The 26,431-nt window shown below is 41.9% G+C and overlaps 1 protein-coding gene across 4 annotated transcripts in view; it reads left to right on the top strand.

Annotated features, from left to right (window-relative positions):
* Positions 1 to 26,431, top strand: part of sev (receptor protein-tyrosine kinase sevenless) — a 61,177-nt gene that overhangs the window by 10,979 nt on the left and 23,767 nt on the right. For 3 of the 4 annotated variants that reach the window (XM_086985523.1, XM_086985525.1, XM_086985526.1), the window contains exons 2-9: positions 18,129 to 18,182; positions 21,421 to 21,483; positions 22,866 to 23,201; positions 23,442 to 23,675; positions 23,803 to 24,613; positions 25,024 to 25,247; positions 25,488 to 25,833; positions 26,127 to 26,225. In XM_086985523.1, coding sequence (XP_086841649.1) covers positions 18,129 to 18,182; positions 21,421 to 21,483; positions 22,866 to 23,201; positions 23,442 to 23,675; positions 23,803 to 24,613; positions 25,024 to 25,247; positions 25,488 to 25,833; positions 26,127 to 26,225 — 2,167 coding nt within the window. The remainder of the gene's footprint in view (positions 1 to 18,128; positions 18,183 to 21,420; positions 21,484 to 22,865; positions 23,202 to 23,441; positions 23,676 to 23,802; positions 24,614 to 25,023; positions 25,248 to 25,487; positions 25,834 to 26,126; positions 26,226 to 26,431) is intronic. The other variant, XM_086985524.1, reaches the window with a different exon arrangement.

Genomic DNA, 26,431 nt, shown 5'->3' on the forward strand with positions numbered 1-26,431 from the left:
CGTTATGGCTGTTCTATCCTACGAGGCCGCATACTTGGTAGGTAGACCGTACTCTAATAGAAAAAGAGTCGTCTACAACAACAACGAAGGAAGGAAAATTTTTTTTATGTAGTTTCGCCGTTTATCTAGTTCCGTTACACAGCCACTCATACACACAAACAACCAAGGAAAAAAAAATCGAAAGAAAATGCGCCCGGCACGATGCCCAACCGTTTAGCGAGTAAGCTTTGCCTTCCCGTCGACGACAAACTGAGTACACACACAACTGTCATGCTCTTCGTCACTAATGTCTATAGTACCGTATTTATTTTTTGCGCCTATTATTAACAACATTAACAAGTAATTATTATTATTATTATTATCAACAATAACAACAACAACAACATCATCACCTGTCAGTGAATATAACTACGCTAATTCTCGCTGCAATTGGGTTTGTAAATATTGATATAAACGAAGGCACTTCGATTTGAAAACAACCGGTTGTATTTGATCGCGGTCATATAACGCATGGAAGACATATAATAAGCGTTGACGATCTAATGTCGACGGCTCGTTAAATTGGAATGAGCAATAGTTTGAAAATAAAACAATTGCAGGTACGGTCTCTTCAGGTACATATCACTCTAGCCAGCACCACGGGCGTCCTACTTGAAGATTAGCTTCCGCTGGAGCCTTGAAGAAACCTGTTTAGCGAACAACCTGTCGCATGCCTCTCTTTAAGGACGCATATGCGATCTGTTTTTGCTCGTAATGGTTCTGCTACTGCTTTTTTTTAGTTCACGCACAAAGCCTTTTTTCACTTTTTCAAACATTTTTGCTCTATCAAGGCCACATTTACCTCCCAAAGTGGACGAAGCTTCGGCCAGGGCGGGTCTGCTACGAAGAAGACTTGTAGCTCCGCGTCCGGATACAGGTTGAAGAAAAGCATCTACTGACATCCAAGCAAAACAGAGACTGACATAGGTAGCATTTGTTGCGGCCTTTCGAGTAGGTTTGTTTTGATGATGGTCAGGGCGTCGCTGGCAAGCTGCTTTTTTCCTGGTCATGAACCTTACGCAGATGCAGGCACTGTTCTTTGTTCCAGTCTGCGTCGCGTCTAGTAGAGCTCTTTATTACCGCGAGCATTTTCTGATTGCTCCACTTCCGACCGGCTTGAACAATCTTTATTTTTTTTTTCTGATGGTGATTAAATGAATGGGAACTGGTAGAGAAGCTACGACAGCAGAGAAACCGAGAGATTGAAAAAACATTCGCAGAAGAAGCGATAATTCTGCTGTCACTCTACGGAAGAGACGATCGTGTGCAGTTCATATTTATCTGGGTCGCACAGTCCTTATTCTCCGACCGGACCTGAACTAGAGAGAGATTGAGTAATAAGTCGATAAAGAAAGAAAACGAATGCTAGCCTCCCAGAGGATCTAGTTCTTCCTATCTCGGCAGCATTGCGCGTTGAAATAGGATTCGCGCCATCGTCGTCTTTCCGCAGCGAACATTGCTGCGCGGTTGCTGCTATTGCTGATCGTAGCGGAACCACGACTAGCTCCAGCGAAGAAAGGAGAAATATACAAGCGCAGACTCCTTCCGGAGAACGAAACAATTCTTTTTGTGTATGGGCTCGGTGAGTGGAGGAACAAGCACCGCGAGAGGCAGACAAGGAAAACGAGAGCAGGTCCGATCTCTGTATACAATACACAAGAGACTCACCCATTCAGAAGCGTAGTCTCGTAGAATTTTACACGTTCAGCCACCGCTGCGACTACCTACTATTGCTAAAGCGCTCCTAGATCCTGGCTACTGCAGACGGCCTCTTCTCTTTTAGTAGTGAATGAACGAGTACGCTTGGCTCTCTGTACAGGTAGCTCTACAGGGAGTGCGTAGAGTCTGATACCAGGATAGGACTGAACTAAGTCTGCTACCTTGCTGGGGCTATTGAGATGCATGGTAGACCTACGTTCACAAAAAGGAACGTATAGTAGTTGTCATTGATGTGGTCCAACGAAGAAAGACCAATTGGCCACCTGTTTCCGCCAGACGATGCACTCGGCCTTTTTCTTTCGGGTTCTGCTCTCACTGCGACTCCCAAGTCTAAACGATGCGAAGCGGATCGTCGTACAGCTGTTTCAATGGATATGAGTCTGTTCCTCTTAAAGTGACGGTGGTGGGTGCTTTTGGAATTGTGTATAGATGTGTATCAATGTAGCTTTCGATGAAGATGAGACAAAAATAAACGAAGTCACTGTCAAAGTGGAAAGTGTGATCTGGAAGCTGAGACATCTTCCATGTGCACGCTGATAAGATACGAAAACGGGATAAGACTGCGAACGTTTTTGGAATGAAAAACAACTGGAAACTGGGAAAAAAGTCACGAAGGAAGAAAAGAAACAATTATTCAAATTAAAGGCGTTTGAGGCAGTTCAAATACTGTTGTTTTATGTTTCACGTAACCAAATACATCCAAAGTCAGTCCTCTAAACGTATCTAACGGCCTGTGGAAAAGTACATATTGTTTTAAACTAAAATTGAAGGAATAACTATTTTTTACATTCTAAAAGTAGTATCACTAAACTAAGTAGGCGCCAAATACGCGACTGATGACCTTCTACTATTTTTCTTTTAAAATCATTATTATTTGACTCTGTTTCATGTCTAGACGAATGGTTTCTCCATTTTTTCGCCCAAATTAAATTAACACCATAAATTTTGTAACAGGTTGAAATAGATGATAGTCTGACAGGGCAAGATCCCGTAAAGCTTTCTAAATTTTTGCTTGCCAACTCAAAAACGCATTTAGAAAAGCACTGTCGTAATGGAAGACGACGCCTTTCCTGTTCAGTAGATCCGGTCATGGCTTATTGTACATTTGTTAATTGCTGACAAAAGAAGTCCGAAGCATCAAACAGAAATACTTTGGCGTTAGTCACCGCTTTGCGACAGATTATAGGCTACATTTTCCTATTTGCGTATTTTTGTCGTGGATTTTTGCTTGTGTTTTCCATTTCCATTTTTTTGTTCGCCTGCTTAATTAACTGCTCTGGAAATGGCTCGATTTCGGCATCACCGCGTTTGCGCACAATCAAATTCGTATTCATGGCCAGCTTTTTTTCAAAAAGGCCAGATTAATTTAACAGTAAAAAGTTTAGTTGCTGGACGGTGTCAAGGCTACCCATCTACCTAACCTGATAAATTTTTCAAATTTCTTCGAGGATTTTTATAACTGTTAGCTATTACGAGAAGCATTTCTGATAGCGTATCTTGATCATAAACAGCAAACGTTTTGCCATAGATCTGAACAACAATTGTGCGTTTATCGTTATAAAGTTATGAATCGCAGCGAATTTTTGCACAAATTTCGCTAATTCTCAGGACGTCCATTTTGAATTTGAATAAAGGCGTTACCGCATCCACTGCTGTCACATCTCATTTTCAGACACCATAAACACCGACTTAACCTATACGAACTCAGAGAATAACAGACATTGAAGCCATTTAGTTGAAGGAATGGTCCGTACTTTTTTGATAAACCAATGTATTTATTGAGCTCGCATAGCAGAGGCAACGGTACAATATATCGAGTATGGTTTTACCGGCTTCGTTTTTCCTCATTCTTTAGTCACACGTTTATCTAAGGTGTCAATTATAAACAAAACGGGATTAGCTAAGAAGAAAACATGCTAAGCGATAATTATGTATCTTACAGGGTATCACTATTCCTAGATCTGTATTGCAATGGTAAAGTAGCGACGCCTTTAAGTACCTTTAGACAGCTAGCTCCTGTTAAATGCTCCCATGGAACTAAATGTTTGAACCTCTTCGTTAGTCCTTGTATTTGACCCTCGTGATAAATGCCACTTGAATGTAAGCAACGTCTAGAGGAACAAACCATATAAAACTAGATTTATATGTCCGCAGGGCAATGCTCGATAGTATATACTCGATGGTAATGGGCATGTTACCTTTCTTTTCTAATAGGAGTTGTTTTTGTGCTTGGAAAAGCTGCGGCGGACGCGGTATGTACTTTGTAGGGATTATTTAGCTTGCATCACATTTACACACAGAATAGCAAGTAAATAAAACTACAATTAAAATCACTATAAAGATATGTGGCCATTTTTCAATAAATCATCTCAGTTTCTACGGCAGGATACCTTTTTTTTGCATAGATGATCTTGGTAAGTAAAAGTAATGCATGCAATAATTGTGTGAATAGAAGATCTACTATAGAAGCGTCTATTCTATATCTAACGTTACCGTAATGTACGTGGTACAACCTAATCTAAAACACTTGAATCTGTACTTAGTTTAATAAATCGCTTTTTTACGACAACTTAAAAGTTCTTATAGGCAAACACTTCATAGACTATATTACCAACAATAGATCGGCTCTTTGCCGGGTAAAATTATATCTAAAATGTATAGTTTGTTAGGTAGATTTAAATATATATATATATATATATATATAGTGCATTTCGTCTTCTGTATTGAGTTGTAGTTCCTTACTCGTGCTTTAGTCACAAAATACGCATCACAAGATTTGGTACCAGCTTCTGTTGTTTCGTCTGAATGTCTCGGCTTTTTCTTGTATGTATGTTTTATGTAAACGTATAGTGTTTGTTGTTTGTACATGTGTACCTCGGAACTTTTCGGTATAGTCTATGATACTGGCGGTACCGTGTGTACAGTCGGGGCGTTGCTTGAAGTCGTCACGATTGTGTGTCCCCATCATAGTATGTTCTTTATACCAATGCTACGAAGTGGGTGATATCTCGTACAAACATACAGCCGGTCTGAGCGTTTGTGAAATGCGCCGAAAATGTGCTGATGAACAAGATCGTTTAATAACCCGAGAACACCAAACGTATTATTAGTTTCGGTCGCTTAGTTCTATCTTGCTATTTGCAAACTTCTCAGATCAGACAAAGACCACAGACAAACGCAAGCTACTAGTGACTCCGAACTTATCATCATTTGCGGAGTAAACATGACAAAAAAGGGCAAGCCACCTGTTTAGCCCTGTGGAAGGCAAACAATTATCGGCTCACATATTGCGTTAAGTTTTCGTAAGTGACTTATGAGATAAACATCAACGTAGTAGAATGAATACGAAATACTCGTTTTGGCATATGTATATTAGCTTGGTACATCCCACAAGATGCTTACTATGTGATAGAAGTGGCGTGCAACGGGATACAGAGATTTTCGAGTCCGATACGAAAGCTAAATTCGATAACCTTGATTCCGTTATAGTCGTACATATGTATTTCGAGTAATCTTGGTTACCGAATAAATCATCAACAGGAAGAATGATTTGGACTAATAATTGGTACCGTACATCTACATTATTATGGCAATTTTCGAAAAAGCCGCCTAAACCAAGATGTACATTGGCAATTTTAGCGATGAGCATCAACAATTGTTTGCTATGAGTAGGCAAAGCCAAAGGACGCTGTCCCACCGGGGAGCCTTTCAACCGTTTGTAATCGATAGGCTGTATTGTGTAGTTCATGGGCCCACTATATTTGTACTACTGTCAGCTTTACTCGCATTAGTCCAAGGAGAATCCCATAGCTCTCGTTGTAACAACGTATTCAATTCCTCATCGTCCGAACTGGGGTTTTGTGTTGGGGTTTTACCGAGGGCAGTGAAACAGAAGATCAGGATGTGGCAGCCCGTCATGATCAGGACCGCTAGTACAAAGCCCATAAAAAGCAGAAAGAAAAACAACAATGCCCCGGTGACCACGGGCAAAACAAACACAAGGGTCATTACGAAACCGACAGCTATAGAAGCGGTTACAGCAATGGTGGCTGCGACCATTATGCCAATTTGGAAGCATGAATGCATTGATTTGTTTGTGGGGTAGTCAGATTTCCGTTCCTTGGGGCTGCCCTTACCCGAGACCCTCTCTGTCATCACTGATTCTTCCTTTGGTGATTTCATCGCACGGCAAGAAATTGGAGAAAGGGACAAAATCCAGGGTCTCTCTGAGTGTTCACACTTGAAAATCTGCAAACGGAGAAATTTGCTGAATCCTTTCTGAAGTCGTTGTTTTCGGTAAGATGCTTTGCTAACGTAGTCTAAATTTCCGAAGCAGCCGATACTGCTTTTGCTATCGGTTGCTAATCAAAATATTTTGATGATTTCTAACGATTATTACATCAGGTCGGATGATGGCGTCGCCACCCGATCAGCGGCAGTGATATGATTCAGTACAACACATAAATATAACAGAATGCACGTGGGCCAACTTATGTTAACTTCTCTTTTTCTTTATTATTTGTGTACGGCCATGATGGCTGCCTTATACCACTTATATACTTGAAGTGTACGCTGGGTGAAACCAGAGGGGTGGACATCGAATTCGTAGTCTATAAAGCGAAATATGACGGGCCGGATGTACATTGTGTCGACAGGATGTTGCAGCATGCTGAGTAGCTAGGAGCTACGAGTGTTCTCATTGCTGGTCAGACGATCGATAACCGGTTGGAGTAACATGGCCTCAGACCATTAGATGGTAGGCAGTCGACTGAAATAGAGTATGAGGGAAATCGTACGATCAGTAGTACGACAACAGGTGAATGCTCATTATAAAGCAACAATAAGATAGTGATGGACGACGGACCCAACGGCGAATGTATTCTTGCAATTATATGGTGTTACTTAGTTCTAACTATTTCCAAAACGAGCTTGATATTTTCGCCGTCGCAGAAGCGAATATCGGCTCATTGTTCTAGTATGATCTTTCATTATAGGTATAGCTGTTGTTTTTTTTGTAATAGAAACGTATAGGTTTTTCGTGTTTAGTGATATCCTTCAACCTTTTTTTTCCGCCTCATGTTATACATATATGCTGTTTGAAAAGGTTTCGCCTAATGGACAGCACACTGAAATATTATTATTTGTCTGAAGCTAGCATTCGGTTACTGATGGTCCATCCCCCACAAATATCTGGTAGCAAAGCATTTAACCTCTGAGCGCTTTCTGAAAAAGTATAATTTTCGGAACGCCTGTGCTAGAACTATGGAATCGTAATTCCAGTGTAAAAACCACTTCTACGTTGAAGGCCCGACACTATATCGGCCGTACTCTGTCGAACTATGCTCGTCTCAATCTTGTGAATTGGTAAATTCAAGTCGCAGACATCCAGAGTTCTGCTATGGCCAACGCTCAGAAACGCCATAAAGTCCTCAAAGCTTTGAGCATTAGCTTCCGTTGCACCGGCTGGCAGACAGACAGATTTTTGGACGATGCCGGAATTGCCGGTCAGAACTGACGATGACTTAACAACTGATCGACTAGCTCAACGCCGACTTCGATTTGAATACATGAGCAGAGCTCCCATGCGTTTCGAACAATTCGACAGTGAGAACGCCGACGGAACTCGGTCAACGGTACTGAACGGGCGAAAAGTCTTTAGCGCAGCTGGCGGTAGCAAATCGTTCGCGAGGAGTAAAATCACCGAAAACGAACACCCTCTCGGTCTGACAGACAAGAGTGGAACGTTCAGAGCGGATCCTGCGTGCTTATTAGAAAATAACTGCTCTATACACGATTTAACAATAATTATTGTTATAATAATATCGCTTAAAAACGAAATCTCCCGCGCTAAACGTTGCGCTGGTAGTGCTAACAATTAGGTCACATAATAGAGAATAAAAAAAAAACATCGAAGCAATCGTTTGTAAGACTGAATGTTATCGATTGCATAGTGTCTGAAACTAGGAAAAAATGGATCCGCTTGAAATCATGTTCCGAGGGGGCGTCCGCTTAATTTTTGCCTGGTTGGCAAAACGCAACCCGCTGAGTTGTGTTTAGCTGGCGCTGCAGGGTCCCAACCTGTGGGCATTAGGGCAAGTTGATTTTAGTGTATCGTTTGTCTTGGCCGAAGCCGAAATTTCGCTTACGAGTTCGTGACAGAGCTCTTCTTCAAAAGGATTTCTGAGCCAAATACTAAGACTATACAAAAAAAAAAAAAAAAAAAAGCGGTAGCAAACAAAGGCATGATCAGTCGTCACAATGATAATAGGCTTAATCCGCCCCGTTGGACTTGCAACAAATTATCGAAAGTCTTCTCAAAATATTTCTAGCATAAATAAATTCGGCCTGCTGAAATATCCAAGCAAACCGGTGAATCGTATTGGTCAATGAAGATATTTTTATAGTAACGCGTTTATCTCGTTGGCGCTCCGCGGAATAGCGCCTCGCTTCGACCCCAACGCTCGTATAAATTTTCTATCACTCGGTTTGATTCGGACTTCTCGTTTTTTTCAACCATAGCATTTTTTACAGACCGGCTGATTTTTAAATTTTTGCAACGGGAGCCATATTTTTTGTTATAGCCGAAACGAATCAGTACCTCTTCAACGCTGTCAGTACTACAGTATTGTCTCACATATCGTCTCCCACAATGTAGTTATCAAACGTGTGTGCTTGTTATCCAGACCAAAGCGCACAATATATGTATGTATATATATACACACACAGGTCATAACCTTTTAATCGTTCTTTTTCAAGCGTAATTACTGGAAGATAATGGGGGACTCGCTTTAAAATAGAGAAAACTCATTTCAACATGCGATTGAAAAGTAGCGTAGCAGATGTAGACCGTCAATATCATAGGGCGCTTTAGACGGGTATATCTACGCGATTTATAGTTAATCGAATAAAAGGTAAAATGGATCAGACTGTTCAGAAGCTGCCGATACTCCACGATATACAATATAACGACCTGGACAAAGATACAACAAGAAAATCTCTAAGACAACCAAGTCATAAACTTAATATCAGTGAATCAAGTGTCTATCGTACTTTGAGGCGTTGTAAGTGGGATCTTTTTTAGCATGCAGTCGGGAAGACCTCAATGAAGACGGCAGGTTTTATTTGTTGTAGTGTGGAGCACCTGCACCTCATCGTGATGTATAGATAGGCACCTTCCTAACAGTTGGAAGCTGTTCCATCGAGTAGACTGCCCATTTCCCAGACCTGACATCAATGCATTTTCTGTGCTGACACTAAAAGTTAACGGCGGCAGACTGTTCGAACCCAAACGCAGTCAAGCGAGAATGCAGCAGAACCAATAGCCCACCGTCATCAGCAGTATTCTAACCAGGATATTTTAAATATCTGCGTTACGCTTTGTGTAGACTATTTTTCGTCTCCATATATATTATATGTAAACAAAAATTCAAATTCTATAAAGAGTGTATTAATTTGCTGTAACCGAGAGATGCGGTAACCGTGATAAATGGCGTTTGGTCTCTAGAGACGTGCCGATTTCCCCTCTGCAATATTACTTGTATGCAATAATGTGTAATTAATAAAATAGCATGATCGAAACTATAGGTGGCTAATTTTTGCTACAATTCAATATCAATAACCGTGCACACGTTGAGTGCTGATCTGTTTATTCCTATAGAAGAATTACTCATTTTGGGCCTTTACCTGTTACAGAGGTAGGATCTGTCGGATGAAGTTGAGAACTTTTGATATGTAGATTATACAACGCCGAGTAGAAGCGACCTAGACAATATAATATGGGCTTTGTCGCTGATCCGCGATAATCGCATATGCACCTCCATGGGGCGCACATGTTCCGGAAACACTGATCCGCGAGAAAGGGGCGGGGGGGGGGGTCATCCGACGGATCATGTTGCATTAGTCTTCAATCTTAAGCTCGAGCATTCAGCAACTAATAACTAAGCAACTAGTGAAGGATGCATATTGTTAAATAAATAACGGAAAAAGGACACGCATTAAAGGACATCGCTCACAATGACAATAATAGCAGCAGCGACAACGCCACTTCATGATGTTACTCGATGGCAAACGCAAATTTCAACGGGCAACAAGCACTCCTCTAATACAGGGCAATGGCAAATAGCCAAAGAGTGGGCAATAACTATTATCCTTTTCTGTCCCGCCTCGATGTGAAATTCGCAAAAACAGGTCAGAATTATTGGTCTGCGTCGTTTTCCTTTGATTGGACTGCTCTGTTCATGTTGTGTTCTGATGGTGTATTATGCGTTAAGGTACCCGAACGTGTTATGAATTCAATGAGCCAGCACTGTGTTAAATTACGTTGCTATTTCCGGGAAACTATTACCCACTTACTATAAAGTAAAATAAAAAGTCTGATTAAATTAGCATTTATTTTCGAGAATAAAGCAAACCGGATCTTCGTGTACTTGTTGTGGATCCGGCCCCCGTCGTTCCTCTTGCTCCTCCCCCATTTTCGCAAACCCCATGCATTTGTCCTCACGCCAAGAACAACTTAGTTTAAGCTATTCCGTTGCGGAATAGCTGAAATGGTGTCGAGCACAAATTCAAAATATCCACCTGTCTATATGCTGCATAATGGAAAGCTGTTCGCAGGCAGACAGATATGCATATCTACCTAAGAAATGGGTACCAGCAAGCGGGACTGTTTGGTCGGTGGGGAACGATTTGTATTTTACTTGTTTTTTAGTCTACCACTTTCTGTTCCTAGTATTTATATTAATTGCAGTGGTATTACTCACTCTATCATTGTATTCAGGATGGTGGCACGGTACCGTCGTACGGCTAATGATGATGATATTGTGTCGTCTATGGGATCTCACATCGAGAACACAGAATCTCATAAATTAACGAGCGGGCTCAACGCGGCGACCTTCCCTTCTATTTGACCACTGCTCCGGCAATTCCCGCCGAAACAGACGCGCGTGCTACTCGTGCTGCTGCCGCCACCGCCACCGCCACCGCCGCTGCGGGTGGGCCTCTGACAACGTCCGAGAGACAGCGATCCTTTGCGCGATACTTGATAAAGCGTATAACGTAGCTTAGAGTCGCCATTCCACGGTCGCCGGCGTTGTACAATGCACCGCCTATCGAATGCCCAGTGTTGAACTATCAAGCAGAACGAACACAGTGCATGTACAATGGGAAGCATACATGTCGGAAGCGGGCGATGAGGAGATCAGAGAAGAGGCGTGGGGTCTTATTTATGATGGCGAGTCGACTCGATTAAAACAATAGTGCGATAGACAAACGAATGAAAATGCTACTTCCAAGCGGGCGAACGTTGAAACAAACCGCCAGGCTAAAAGTGCGTGCTAATAAACTTTAATCAAGTTACAGCCGGGGAGGTACGGACGATGGGGTTCAATTGTCGCTTTAGACAAATGGGCAGTAGTGTAAAGCCAGCTAAGTTAAACGGGCACCAATTAATCGGTTACGATAGCATCGAGTGCACGCCACCTCAGTCGAATCTTGGATTTTAGATCATCGATTGTAGTTTGTGTCTGAAGAGTTTCAATAGAACACCTAGGTATTCGACACGAAGCTGTTAAGGATTATCAATTAGGTAACGATAGTTGCCAATACGACTTGAAACGTATCTATGAATCAGATGGCTATATTTTGGATTATGGCATTAGCGCAATTAAAGTTAAACGAATTCAACAAACCACAACGTAAAAAACATGTCACCTCTGCCATTGTGGTCATTAGCTGGGCCCTGCTGATCTTTAGACCCATTACGTACCTAGGCGATTCGGTGGTATAGGCGTCTAAATTGTTAGGTAGTAGATCTCATTTATGCAATACGAAGCATTTCCTACAGCGTTGCCACGAAAGTAAATACCGCAAGCTGGCCACCGGCCTGCCAGACCAATCGAAATGACATGGTCGACCATTTTCTCTACGTTAAATGTAATGCTTAATTTGTCTGAATATACTATCGTCGTCGCTTAACCAGTCTTCTCATCATATGGTGTGCTTTTTATACGTGTTTATACGAAGATACAAACAGATAAACGCAATTGCACTGACGGTTACCGTCGGAGATTCTCTTTCTTGAAGATCGCTAGAAGAAACTGAACGATACCGGCGTGTGGCAATTAACAAACGTCGACCGCGTAATCTTCGCTTCGGAGTTGTCGTCTAGTCGGACCCGGACGGCCTCGTGAGGTGTAAGGTCATGGTCAGCAGTTTCAGTGGAGTCAACGGATGTCGTCTTGTTGATAATTAGTTCATAACAATATTGTTGACTGAAGTGGATCTCACTGACGCGCCTATTTCCTTGCGATAGATAGATATCTATATATATATATATATATATATATATATATATATTAGTTATTTAGGTTAATTTTATGTTACTAGTAGTGTTATTTTCATTGATAATGTCGTGATCTTTTTGTCACTATACCTAAAGACGTCGGGTGTCACCGAGTGGCTCGGTCGTAATGCGCAATAGTTATTTTCTAAGTGGTTTGTGATAAACCGCCCATCGGCGCATTCGTCCACTAGATACTGCTGCTTGTCTCGGTATAAACACGATAATTGAACCTATGTTACTATTATCTTCCAAAGCATCTATTCCAACGTAGCTCGTTAACAGAACGTACAAGGTTTTCCCAGGCTAAACCTAGCAAACATGTTACAGCGTTTGAAACGTAACTTACTTCGGACGCAGGGTGTTACAGAGTAAGTACCGTTTCCTAACTGATCTGGCTACCTGTACACGCTTGCTGTAAGGATAGTCAGGTCAGTGATCAGATCCGCCAGATTTTTTAAGTGTTGTGGACGGTATTGATTCGACTCCTCTGACACTGCGCTTTCTTCTACAAGAAGTTGCTAGGCTGTCACGAAAGGAGATTCCGTCGCCAGCGTCTGTTGCCGTACGAGTCGCAGAAAGAAACCGCAATTTTACTCCAAAGGGGAAGTACACTTCCGTCCATCGAAATCACATTGCACTGTGTCTGCAGGCACAGACAGTAAATCCAGTGATGCTATACGTATAATTTCTTTAACGCCTCCCTGTGCTTAAAATAGAAACCATACTACTCAAGTGAATAGACGTTGAACATACCTAAATGTACATTAGAAAAACAGCTCATTTAGAAGTAGAAAACCTTCAAGCATTGCTCTACATGACAGATATATAAATGTCAAAAACTATGGGAAGATGGACGCACTTCCAGAGCCGGCTCTCCGTCAGTTTTGTTAGTTTAGTGGAAAATCACCTGTCAGAATGCGGCTGTTAACGTTCTGATTATGAAACGCACTACGTTTTCGTTCCCACGTTAAACTGAAAAGCTTCCGCTGGGTCAATGCTAAGGAGATTGTCAACAGATCGCTACGGTGTATAACATTCTTACTAAATACATTATCAATGACTCATCTGGCACCTGTCGTTGTTCTATTTGAACGAGTATATCTGTATATGGTTATGTTTATTGATTGCAGCTCCGCAATCGTAGCAAAACACCGTATTGATCTCGTTCTGTAAATTCGATTACCTGCCGTATATTATTAAGCAGCACCTAAATCCCAAATGGTCAAAATCTGATCACCGAAAACTTACTCCGCATATATGAATCATAATTACGCTTGTTGAAGGTCCTTTGTTGTCCTTACCGAACTACCCTACTTAGATCACAAACATCTGCTACTATAATGCATATGATATTATAATTATATCAGTCTTCTGGGTCATGATACTCCGAAATCTCAATTAAGATGCTTCACTTTTACGGATAAACTTCGGTATGCCGTAATGTTTAATGGGGACAAACATTATTGACCTGTGTTTCGTAGCGCACCATTTTAATTTAATTTCCTCTATGTGACGTAACTGAGCGTGTTTAGCTTTCCATATTTGTCAGTGACGTAGTTGTTCATCTTAATACTTCACGAAGTGCAATGGCAATAATACTAGTGAGTGGGATTTTTCAACCGTTTATGGAACGGCATTATGACTTTGGTAACGTTATTCCTACTTTTCATTCATTCACCCATAATATGGGCATTTTCGTATTCCGTGCTCATAACAACTGAGATGATCGATTGTGGGTAAATTACCAAAGGAAGATACCGACGGACCAGTAGGGTCAGTTGAAACTGTGTTACGCTTACACGACTTCGATGGATGAATGGCTACCAGTCCTCATTCAAGCTAAAGAGATAGATAGTGCAGACGCGAGCAAACACGTATTAAAGACTGTCTGGTGCTTCCTGCTTTCCAACCGGGTCTATGCGACCGAAATGCAACCCAGTTGCGAGCACGTATTTTCAGTCCAGAAGTCAGAAGTAATGCGAAACATTACCCAGCTACGGTATTGGTAGATAAGCCTCAGAAAGCATCTAGGTCCACTCATACTCATAGAGCAGGTTACTGAAACTTTCAAGTATGCGTTCTAATAATCAGGCATACTTTGATGAATAGGGTTTTGCAAAAAGTATAGGTATAGAACTATTAGACCTTATAAGGAAAACCAACCGATCAGCCGCATATTAACTGAAACCTACAAGAGTGTGTTAGGAGCTGGAAATATTGCGACACAGGCCCGGCAAGGAAGCAGGACCAGCCATTTCAGGCATATATAGGTTCCTATTTATGTTTAACACAGATGATGATGAGAGGTACTCCCTACATGTAAATATATACATATATAAGTAAATGAGCACAATATGGAGCTACTAGTAACTGGCACAGGCCGCATGTGGTTATCCGATCCAGGTCGTGAATAATGATCATCGTGGTCCGGGTCCTTTTCTAGTCCTTCTTTTTCGACATCCCACATGCGACTACTACAAAGACCTTTTTGTGGATCTTGAATACGGCTAAGCGTTCAACGAGGCAATAGCAGCGGCAGTAGCAGCATGAGTTAGCGCTAGTTAAGTCGGAGAACTTGGTCGCCGCTTCATGGCTGTGCGCAAAAGGTCAATACTACTGCAGACAGGCCACCATCTATCCTAGTAGTGGCCAGAGTACGGCATATGTCTTCGGTGCGGGACTGGCCTGTCTGCCGCAGGCAGATGGCCAGCAGGCTCAAGTTGACCCCTGAAAGTAGTCAGCGATCGGCGAATTCAGCATATTTTTATCTTCGCCTGTCTGAATGGGCTTGAAAGATGGCTCAAGCGCGCCTAACCTGAAATCTGCCGGCCGGGTGCGCGTACACAACAGTCCAATCTCTGCTGCAGTATAGCGATACGAAGCGGGTCAAGACTGAGAACGAAGGAGTAAAAATGCAGACCGAAGAAAAGCTAGGACCCAGCAGACAAGGCACCAGACGGAGCCGAAGGTTTCCGAAGGAGATCTATTGAACCATAGACACCCCCAATCGTCCTCAAACCGACACTTCTTCATCTTTGCTTTGCCATGACGAAGCCGCTACTGCTGCTGCTGTTTCGATCTGTTGTTGCTGTTGCTATACGAGGGAGGCAGGGGAAATTGTTGAAACCGACATCGGTCAATTCTGGTCGCCGGTAGCCGTTAGGATCACGCAGATACGAGAAAGGGGCGTAGGCTGTGAGACAGGGTGAGTGAGGAGGGAAGCGCCTTATTCTTAAGTTCTTAATTTTTTCGCTGGTTTCAGCCAGTCATCTAGGTTTCAGGACAAGCGAGCACTAGAAACGAATGGGAGGCCGGTAAAGGCCTGTCCATGGAGGATGGAGGTCCATGTCAAAGGAGGTGGCAGCCGTTGGTGCATTTCTGCGGTTCATGTCTAAACGCGGGTGGAGGATGTTGAAGTCGATGATAGAAGGAAGAAATGGTTCATCGATTGCGAAGAGAGGCAAGACACTCGCTTTGGTTGTGGTTCAGCGGATGGAGCACTTCTGTGAAGTTTGGAAGTAAACAGACTCGGGGTGAAATATATGCGATAATATACCGATCAAAAGTTGCTCTCTGCTTGCTCTCATATTGCTAAAGAAATGGCCGTAGTGACTTCAACAACAGTTTTATAGAATAAAATCATTCTAGTATTTAATAAATACGCCATGAAGAATAACTATAAAGCCATGAATCGCCACGAATACATGTGGTCCTAGAAATGGGCCGTATAGCTTCTTCATGACGTATTGCTCATCACAAGTGAACGCATCTCTTCCTTATTGTATGTTCTCTTTCTTGTGGCACGCAATTGGTATATCTTTCTTGCGATCCTAAAATCGTCACAGCCAGATGTTTGTCTATAACTTACGGTGTCCTAGTTTAAGAAGAACCTTGTATGAATCTTTTTCCACTACTATCTCCGACAATGCAGTGACACGCTATTAGGTTGAAGATCTCTTTCCGGAAGGTACCTATTTTACTTCGCGTCGTAAATCTACAATTTGCTACAGATTGACACGATTATGCATAGGTCCTATTTACTATCAGCTCAGGACGATAGGCTCTGTCACACACAGACTAGCTTAGGTATCTATCTACATTTATTACATATGACCTAATTATGGAAAGATCGACCTACCAGATGCAGCACAATAGTATATATTTGTGTCAGCCTTATGTCACTCGTTTGATAGAACACTGTTTCTGAATCGTTTTGATTAAAACAAAAAAGAACAACTTTAGGTTATCGTATATATCACCTAATTTGTTAAAACTAGTACCACCGCACAACGATCATGAAGATGCAAAAAAACCTTCAGTCTTCACGTTTTTATTTTCTAACCAAGATGCCTAAGAGACCTCGTTAATTTTTCTTGCCCTGATATTTTTTTGAAGATAGTTTACTGTTAATTGAGATTTACAGTTAAAAACTCAGGCGTCAATCACCATGGCGGCTAAATATCACAGCCATTTCGCTCAGTCACCTTCTGCGAGGTGGTAGCCGTGCATAAGTGAGCGGAAGCGAAACAGATCGGAAGAGATAAAAATTAGAAAGAATCGGGAGAGATTAGAAACGACCGTCGGAAGGTCGAGAGAAAAGCTTATGTCTAAATGCCAGCCACAGGTTGAGATAGTGTCTACCAGTGCAATGTATGTTAAAGGATGACGCATTCAGCCAGAAGTTGTTAACAGCAGTCGCATAGGTTCCTGCCGGTGGATGAATGAATGGTCCGACGGAAACGATCCACTGTGCGAACTCGTAAATGGACCAACAGACAAAGCGAACCGATGAATTTAGGTGCAGAGCGGATAAGAGAGAAAGATGTAGATTTCGATCGAAGCGCTTACAGAAGACATCAATAGGCCTCTTCAATGGAAGAGGCTCGACGGAACGAAACACCTGAGTAAAATAGGAACGAGCCGCGTCCCCCGTAGTAGCGGACGTTTCAAAGCCTTGACAAAAATCCCATGAAAGAAGAAAAAAGTCACAACAAGCTCCCACACTACCAGCCGCTGATTGTAAAGAACTATCGAGCACGTTTGTCTCCAAGAGAGATTGGCGTCTGAGTATAGCAGTATGAAAATCAATTAAAACCCTAGGGTGTCCAATAGGAACTATCGCCGCTACCAGCCAACAATGTAACGTACGACTAAAAGAGATACGCTGTCACGCTACGCTTTTTTGTTTCTATGCATTGAAATTGTGTAAATTGAATGCAAAACATTCCCTATTTAGCGTTCAAGCTCCGTTAAGAACCTATAGAAGCGTGAAGGTGTTACTGTCTTAGGTATTACCTGAATAACCTGTGTAAGTTATGAGCACGTCAAATGTGGAGGCCAAATAAGGAGATGCCCACACTAGCGTCGATGGGCCTGGGTAGTATTGAGCCGAACCCTATGCTAGCTTTACCGCTAACACCACTGGCCCAATGATTTCTAAATAGTCAGCGAAGTAGGCAAATCTCAACAGAGGTAGATTTTCAAAAGAAATACGTACCAGCCCAGCAGAGATCGATCCTGCTTAATTGATCGTTAGTACTCTGCCTTAGGTAGTTCTATAGGAAAAATCTCCAGTATAAATTATTCCAACGGAAGAAAGGCCCCCGCCACGCTATTGTCGATTGATTATTCGTATCCCGAATCTAACTGGCGACGGCTTCTGCCAAGCCCTAATAGCCATGGACAAACAAACGGATGTTAAAATCATTCATGAGGCCGAGTTGGAACATGGTGCTAAAAATCAATGGTCCAGTAACCGTGCATGGGATGATCAAGCTATTGTTGATTGTATCTACATTTAGACAATCGTTCCTAGAAAATTGTATTTTTTTTTTAAAAAAAGAACAGTTAGTTTTGATCTTAGAGTTTTGGGATGCGTAAAAAAAAAAGACGTGTGAGCAAGCTCTAAAAGGGTTACACCGACATTTAGATAAGACAGAACTTTTGTTGCATATGTTACGTTAAAATTTTAGCATTAAGTCAATAGGTACAGCAAGCGCTCTAATATTGTTTCTTTTTGTGGCTATTCCAGGGCTACTATAGGGATGAGCTGAATACTGTTTGTGATAAGGAGTGCCAATCAACCGTAAGTGCATATGTATCCGTATAGAGAGCCACATATAACTCGATAGATATGCTTAGGTTTAATGGTTTCACTCGCGGGTCGAAAAAGGTACGGTATAGGTAAAAAAGGAAGTCCGATATTTGATCCGTACTATGATGGACCCTTGGCTATATGGCGGAGCCAAGCGTTGTCCGCGTAGAACTTTCTTCAGCTCGATTTGCACTCAAAACATTCATCCATTTCTTCTACTTTTCTAGGTCTGTATATTTAGTGGCCAATGGTGTTGAGGATTTGGCAAACCTGTTAGCTTAGATGCTAGATTTTGTCACCGGTTACTCAAGAATCGGCCGTAAAGTGCCTAGGTCGTGACATAAACCAAGACATTATGCCGTTGCTTTATAACAAACGTTACCTCAGCCTCGTAGACACCCAATAATCCATGCCCTGCGGAGACAGACAGCATCGTTGTTTAGAGATTTGTTAGTAACTGGACGGTTCCTGCACCTATACTGAAACTCAATGTCTACGTCCGTCATCAACATACACCATACGTAATGACCATTGGATCTCTGTGAAACACAGTTAGCTTAGAAAGAGCATCACCTTAACTGCACAGTCATCCATAGCAAACTTTAATAGCGTACATTTACAGATTTTAATGCCCTTCCTAGGCAGTAACAACGCCATGGTCACGACCCATTTAACATCAATGGGCTCGTAGAGGGAACATCTTCCAAATCGGTGACTTATAATAAATCGTGCCCAGTAGTACAGTCTAGCACTTCTTCACGTTTTGCACTCTTAAGTAAATTATAGAATAAATCATACCATAAATATTCTCCACGACATCATCGCTTACTATCGAATAGGGTGTACCGCCAGTAGCTCATTTTAAACGTAAACTACCTGGGATTGTTTTGTCTAAAAACATCTTCTAGAAAATGGGGCCTTGCAAATACCTGCAAACCTGGTCGTCTGTGACCATTTTATAAGATTTTCCACGTTTTGTACACATTTTAGAGCTAAATGTCCTCGTCGTTGTACCTTCGACATGAATGAGTCTGTCGGCTTTCGTTATATCATAGGAGTATTGTATATATAATGTTCGTACCGCCTCAGTGGAACCATTAATATACGGCTAGTCTGCGGCACTAGTCGGTAAACTAGGCTTCACAAGAGCGTCTATAAAGGTTTCTATTCTGTTTTTCAACTGAACTTCCCAGTTCTTCGTGTTCGAGTTCCGCCTTTCGTTCGGCCAACGAACATGGTTAATTCATATGACTCGTCACAGGTTTTTTTCTCATTTTGCGTTTACGGCCTGTGTCCCCGTCAATGTCACGTCGGACATTAGAGGATAATCCTAAACTTCGAGGCTGATAGTGTATATCGCGTGCGATATGGATAATATGGTCAACAATTATAAGCCAGCCGAGGGGGTTCCAAAAAAGCTAATTACTCCCTTAAAGTTTTTCTATTGTCAGTTTTTTAGCCAGTCTAGGTCGACCTAGGCAACTATTTGCACGGATGTTAAAAAATTTTAAATGTGATATATATTTTATTTTATAGAAAAACTCTAACCCGGCCAGTGACGACTTAATGAAACGTGTGATTCCTTGACGAAGCTCCATAACTAAAGCTTAGATTTAACATCGCTAAATACAATTCGTAGTTTTATCGCAGAACGTGAAATTTCATAGCGTTATTTTGTTGGGCGTTCATTGGTTCGGCTCGGTATAATGCTAGGATCGAAGTAAGAGCTAAAAAGGAGCGACCCGAAAACATAGCACCGTCGACTGCGTAAACTTTTTTGGTCCAAACACAAAATCGCCAGCTAGGTTATCAGTGATTCGATAGTCCATAACGTGTTGCTCTAGAACGCGACACACACAACGAACAAGAGATCATTGTGATCAATTTACCTTAGAAAGTTTACAATAGTTGTCTTCCATATCATACCGCATTCAGGATCCAGCGTAGGTAACTGAAAATGTTTTTTTTTTCTTTTTTACTCAACATCTACTACGATAGGCTGTTGGAAAATGCGTAGACTCACCGAATAAGCGATTTGTTGTACAGTATATCTACTCTAGTTGAAATGTTGTCGTACCTTGGCTATTTGGCGTTGCGTAAACGATTGTAAGTTTATAATACGCTACTATATCTTGGCCTTCATAAGCAAAACACTAATTCAATTTAAGTTCTCGACCATGTACAGTTTTTTTTACAAACGTTTACCGAACGTGAAGATGAACCTAGCGCGATCGTTAAGTTAACATGGTAAATGCCTGTCAAGCCTTCGTCCTGATCACAATGATGAAACTTTAAATTTACCAAAATAAACCAGTCTGTCTGCTAAGAGTATGCCGAAACAACTTCGGCCCCTCAGGATGTGTCGACGTTTGGGTCGGTTAATTTTCCTGGGTAGAACGACTGAACATTTCTCAGATTTGAAACAGAACACGTGTAACTACTATACGCGTAAAAGATATAAGAGATTCAATGATGCTGACGGGCCTTCCGGCCAAAAAAAAGACGACATGATAGGTATCATTGTAGCTTCACATTGAACCTTGAAGTTCATTCACTAGCTACACTCGTTCTTGTTTTTTCGTTAGTTGTTTTTCAACCCAATTTAGCGATTAATTGGCAAATTAGAACAGAGAAATAGTGTGCTTTATGTTTGTCGATCCGTTTATTAATTAACAATGCCCAAGCATGTCTGTCTTTCCATCAACAAGCAATAAAATGAAAAAATGATCAAGACGTTGCTGGCAGTGCCTCCCTATCCAAATTGTCTCCAGACTCGGAAAGACCGCTTCTGCCGGGGACTGTGAGGCTTTCACAGAGTTTTCAACAGTATAGCAATTAGTTATGGGTGAAAGAACCCTAAGATGAAACTAACTCGTCGGACGATGGTCCACTAACGGAGCAGAGCAATAGGGCCGACAAAAATAACCATAACGAGAGATCCTGGCGTCTCGCTATTTTTTTTTTTAATGCACCATAGAAGTATATTCATAGATAAAGTAATTCGAGAACTAGGCCGTTTCATACAAAATAGTAACAAGGGGATTCAATTATTTAGCAATTAACAATGACGATGGTGGTAGTGGGTGTGTCTGGTAAGGTTATGAAGTCTTTTATAGCGGAACGTCCGAAGATCGATTCGGCAACTCGATCGATTGACCGATCGAGCCGTTACAGATAGGGTCTGTCCTGAAAAAACCAGAATGATTAACAAAAAATTGTTTGTTTCTAGTGTGCCGATGGATGTCGCCTATGGAAACTGGAACTGTCCGGCAACTGCTCGCATTTATGCGAGGTGAGATTTACTAACAATTATCAACTTAATTAAGCCGAAAAACTTTTTGCCGAAAAAATAAAAAACAGTCTGGGGAACGTTTGGAAATTTCGTAGAATTTAACTTACGTTAAAAAATCGAAAACAACCCTATAATAGAGACACCGATAAAAAAAACTCTGCATTTATCAGCACGTCGGCACTCACTGCGCGGATTCATTGAAGAAGTAAACAGAGGGAGGAATAACCATGTCCTAAACACGTAATGAGCATATTTACAAACATTAGTTTTATAGAAATTCATTACTTAAAATAATCACAGCGTCTCGTGTGCAGCAGGTGTAAAGATGAAACAAACTTACGGTAATAAGTAGAAAAATAGCTATACGACCCAGCTGAAAGCCGATCCCGTATCTACCACCCAATCGAGAGGAGAACTACACGTTGTACCCCAAACCCCTGACGTTTGACATGGAAATTTTTTTTCGGTCAATTGTTACTTGTCGTTATTATTTACTAGTCACTAGCAAGGCCGCGATCTTTATAGACATTGTCCCTTCAATTGGCATAAATATAATAATATCACACGAAGCCTTTTCTCGTCATAGTGATCTTCTGGGAATAGCCATACGGTGGCAAATATATATAACTTGAGTCAGCAATTTTATTTTGCGTATAGCAGTCACCAGTGCGTTCCTTTCTATATACCTGTTATCATTCGGTGTATATATGCGAAAGAGTATCATATGAGAGAAAGGTTCGCTCTCGCCTTCTGAGTTTGGGTTTGCGTTACTAGTTAGGTAGTGTCTTCCTGGTTCCACTTTTCTCTAGCCTAACTATATTAAAGAGCATGATACGAATAAAGGCTCCAGCACCTTTATCAATCACATCTCACGGGTTGTTCTTAAGCACATCGTCATACGCTCTCTCGTTCTTCGCTTCTCCCATTCTCTCTCCGAGTACGATTTGAACTAACAGACCGATAAACTCTAATGTTAAACGGTTGTTTCCGTTAGCGCTCACAACATTAGAATCTCGATAGGGTCAACATAGCAACGATCTCTGGAAGAAAACGTTCGTACGACTGCAGTGCCCATGGCACAACTGGGCGTCAAAACGGGATTTACACTGCCGTCTAACACAGCGAGAACATGTGACATGCGGACGTTCGTGAGCCTATCTCTACACGATTATTTTTTAAAGCTACTCAAGTTCAGAAGGCTAGTTGTAGCGTCTGATCAGAGGATAAACATTGTCACCGAACTTTATAAGCAGAACAGGAGCTGTTTATAGAAGTAATCGTCAGTTGAAGTAATGACGCTCGAGACGCATAGTTCAACCATGCGATGCGGTAGAATCGTTATATTGCTCCTACAATGTATCTGGGCGGTGTGGTCATTACAGGACGCTGTAAACATACCGCACAGTACTGCAGATGACTCAGGTACGACGGCACAGTGCCTGAACGGCTGCCAAACGGCGGTATCACTCGTGATGCAGGAAGTGGCAGGCAACAGTTCACTTCAGCTATCGGTGGAGTGGCACCGAACGCGAACTCCTGGCTCAATAGCTTTTCGCGTTACAAAAAACGATATACGATTGCCAACGGTTTTCAGCAGGGTGCAGTTCCGTTACCCAGGTGACGAATGGCAGTATTACACACAGCAAGAAATGTTTGAGATCTTCGATCAGACTGCCTCGTTTATTATTTCAGGATTTAAGCCCTACACAATGTACCAGGTAACTAAAAAACAATTCCATTAGAACTCTGTTACTTGACTTATAGCACAATGCAGTTCCGAGCTCTATTTTATCCTATAGGCACCCTTCTAATCGATTTGCTGCTAGCATTTTTAATGTATAATTATAAATATACTGAGTATAATAGCCATATAGCGTGCCCTTAGCTCAGGCTGCCGTATGTTCTATTGATTTTTACAATTGAACTAACATTGTCTAATTATCAATACGCATCTACAGTTTCGACTTGCTTGGTCAATATCGGAAAGCCTCGAGGCACTGTACACGATTCCACAAAATGTGACCACTCAGGAATATGGCCCCCCACAAGGTCCCCCTCAAAAAGTGACGTGCGCGCTTAGTTCGTACAATCAGGTAGCAGTCTCATGGCGTCCACCCCCATTTCCTGCCGGCCCAGAAGTGTCCTATCTGCTTGAGGCTAGAAAAACCTACGGGGGCACGCCGTTTGTGCACGTAAGTAGCATACCGTACATTGTTCAATTCTATGGTCTTTATCATTCAAAGGCGCAATGTGACACTCAACACGGTGTCTCGCACCTGGGCATAGCATACTGCAATGGAAGTTTCGTCTGCATTTCAGGAACTCATCACGTATAATTCAACCTGTGACCAGACATTCAGCTATCTATTCCGCGAGCTGCTTCCAAATACCGGGTATATTGTCAATGTGCAAGCAGCAAATCGGAACGGGCGAGGCATGTCAGCCTCATGCCAGGTGAACACGACGGACATGGAAAAAGAAAGCGTAAATCGTGGGCAGGGCTTCGCGGCCAGCGGTGGGGACTTGTATAAATTTGACCTCAGTGACACGATTCTGGGTCGCGGTCATGTGGTATTCAGCGTACAAGGTGACGGAGCCCTCATTAGAGGAGTAACTGGAAGCCTTCAGTCAAGGGAGCTGTACGTGTCCGATAACCATGGCCGTATTCACGTTGTCGGAATGGATCGGAGTTCCTCGGATCGCGTACCTCGGACGCTATCACTTGATGTTCAGAAACCATCACTTCTTTCGTACGATTGGCTAAATAAGCGGTTATTTGTTTTTGACGAATCGTCGTGGGAAATTAAGTCGTGCACAATCGAACAGAGATTTATATGCGCCGTCGTAGTGGACGGATTCTCGCCATCAACAGCCCCGAAAAAGCTAATAGTGGATTCATACAATGGCTACTTGTTTTGGATGGCCAAAGGGGCTGAAGGCGAAGGCTCGGCCATGGTTCTGTACCGTGTAGATCTCATTGTTGCTGAAGAAAACACCAAGCTCCACTGGGACAAAGCTGAGGTGGTGCATCAATCAAAGGGAATGAAAACGTTCGCAGTTGAATACGCCCAATCCCGACTTCACGTTTTGGACTCTAGCAAGGACAGCATATACGCTATCAACATGGATTGTAAGCATACTGTTAAGACCTGCTCTAGACACAATAGTAAACGTATTACAATGAATCGTCTTACTTCTCGAGGATTTGATCCACAATGCGCTACTAGCTAAAATGGCAAACATGTGTTAATTTGACAACAAAAACTATATTTTCTACAATAGTTCCAACTCATTTTTATAATTGGGCTTTAAATACACATACGCATCTTTACAAAAATGTTTGCTCTCGGCGCTGGTCGGCTCTACAGGCCCATAGCAGCGTGCGAACTTAGGACCTCTCACATTGCTCCCCAGTCATCAGTGTATGTGGAACCTGGCGTCATTTCGCATAGTGAGCATAATAAAAAGGGCAAAAAGCCTTGACAACACATAAGCCTCGTTTGAAAATACATGAAATATTTCTGGTGCTTTCTTTCGCAGCCGGGAATATTGTATCGAAGGTCCGCGACCAATGGGCATTCTACAGCAACGGCTCGGATATCGTATTTGCGAACGAACACTTTTATGTAGCCACGACGGACGGCTTTTTTGTTGAGGACGGGCCGACACCTCAAGTTGGACCGTCCTACCGGAAATTCAATAACTTTACTGCCTTTAGATTTGCTTTCATTGACCACAAGACTGCTGAACCCATACCATCTCCAGTGAGTTTCATTAAATGACGATTGCGTTAACGACATGCAACTCCTGTGTCCTTTCATTGAATGTTATTATCTCTGACTTCTTCAAGTGACAGGTGTATTTAATTATTTGTTGACACTTTAAACAATACTAAGTCCGATCTAAGGCCTAGGAAAATCTATAGTCCTAGCTATTTACACGTATATCACGTTATCATACGCATTTTGTAATGCATCGAATTAACAATAATAATAATAATTCAGGCTACGCCGCCGGAAAACGTGCGAGCATTGTTCGGTTCCACGTTTGCAAAAATTTTCTGGGATGTGCCAAGGCCACTAACGTGGCAGGGCAAAGGTGCCTTTCGTAAATTCCTCTACACAGTCGATGTTACTGATCTGCACACTGGAAAAGAGGTTGAACACATCGAAAACGTTAAACGTAGCCAGCTATTAATTACTTGGTTGCGTAATGCAACGAAGTACAGAGTGACAGTGAGAGCTCATAGCGAACTCAGAGCAACTGGCCCGCCATCCAGTGGCTTTGTGGGTTCCACTCTTAAAAGCGATGCAGAAACGCTGGTTTGGAGCACTCTGATGTCTAGCACAGGTATGAAGCATTGATTGCAGTATTACTTACTGTATAAGAAAGGAAAAAAATTAGGACCGATTGTACTCTAGTTAACTGATTGAGATATTATTGACTGTAAATTTGGGGTCGTTTTTTGTCTAAAACATGCGACTGGGTTAGTCGCAAGTATTGACGATAAATCTTCGTTCATCATAAATGAAAAGTGCTTTGTTTGCATACAGAGAGTGTACCTGTTAGATACATAGGTTTTTATACAATTAAAAATGAAAATTTCTTTATTTCATGTTTTGTTTTACTTTTTCAACTTCCAGCTGGGGGTTTGAAGAGATACGTTTTTGCCTCCGATGCAACTGGGGACGAGGCGAAGATGTTAGTAAGCTCAATGCAACTACAAAATAATGATGTCAATGGTAAGAATAACATGTTAATTAATGTGTTTGTGCGTGTGTGCTTATTGATTGTCTAAATAAATATCGATTGCACGAGATTCGTACCTTTTTTATGTCCAATTGGTATCTGAGGTAAACTGAGACTAACTCACACAGTATTTGAGTACCGTAATATCTTCTTTGGATTTTCCTAATCATTTGACTAACAAAGTAAGTTTCTTAATCAG

Source organism: Varroa destructor, unplaced genomic scaffold, assembly GCF_002443255.2.
Source record: "Varroa destructor unplaced genomic scaffold, Vdes_3.0 BEIS01000003.1, whole genome shotgun sequence".
Taxonomy (NCBI): domain Eukaryota; kingdom Metazoa; phylum Arthropoda; class Arachnida; order Mesostigmata; family Varroidae; genus Varroa; species Varroa destructor.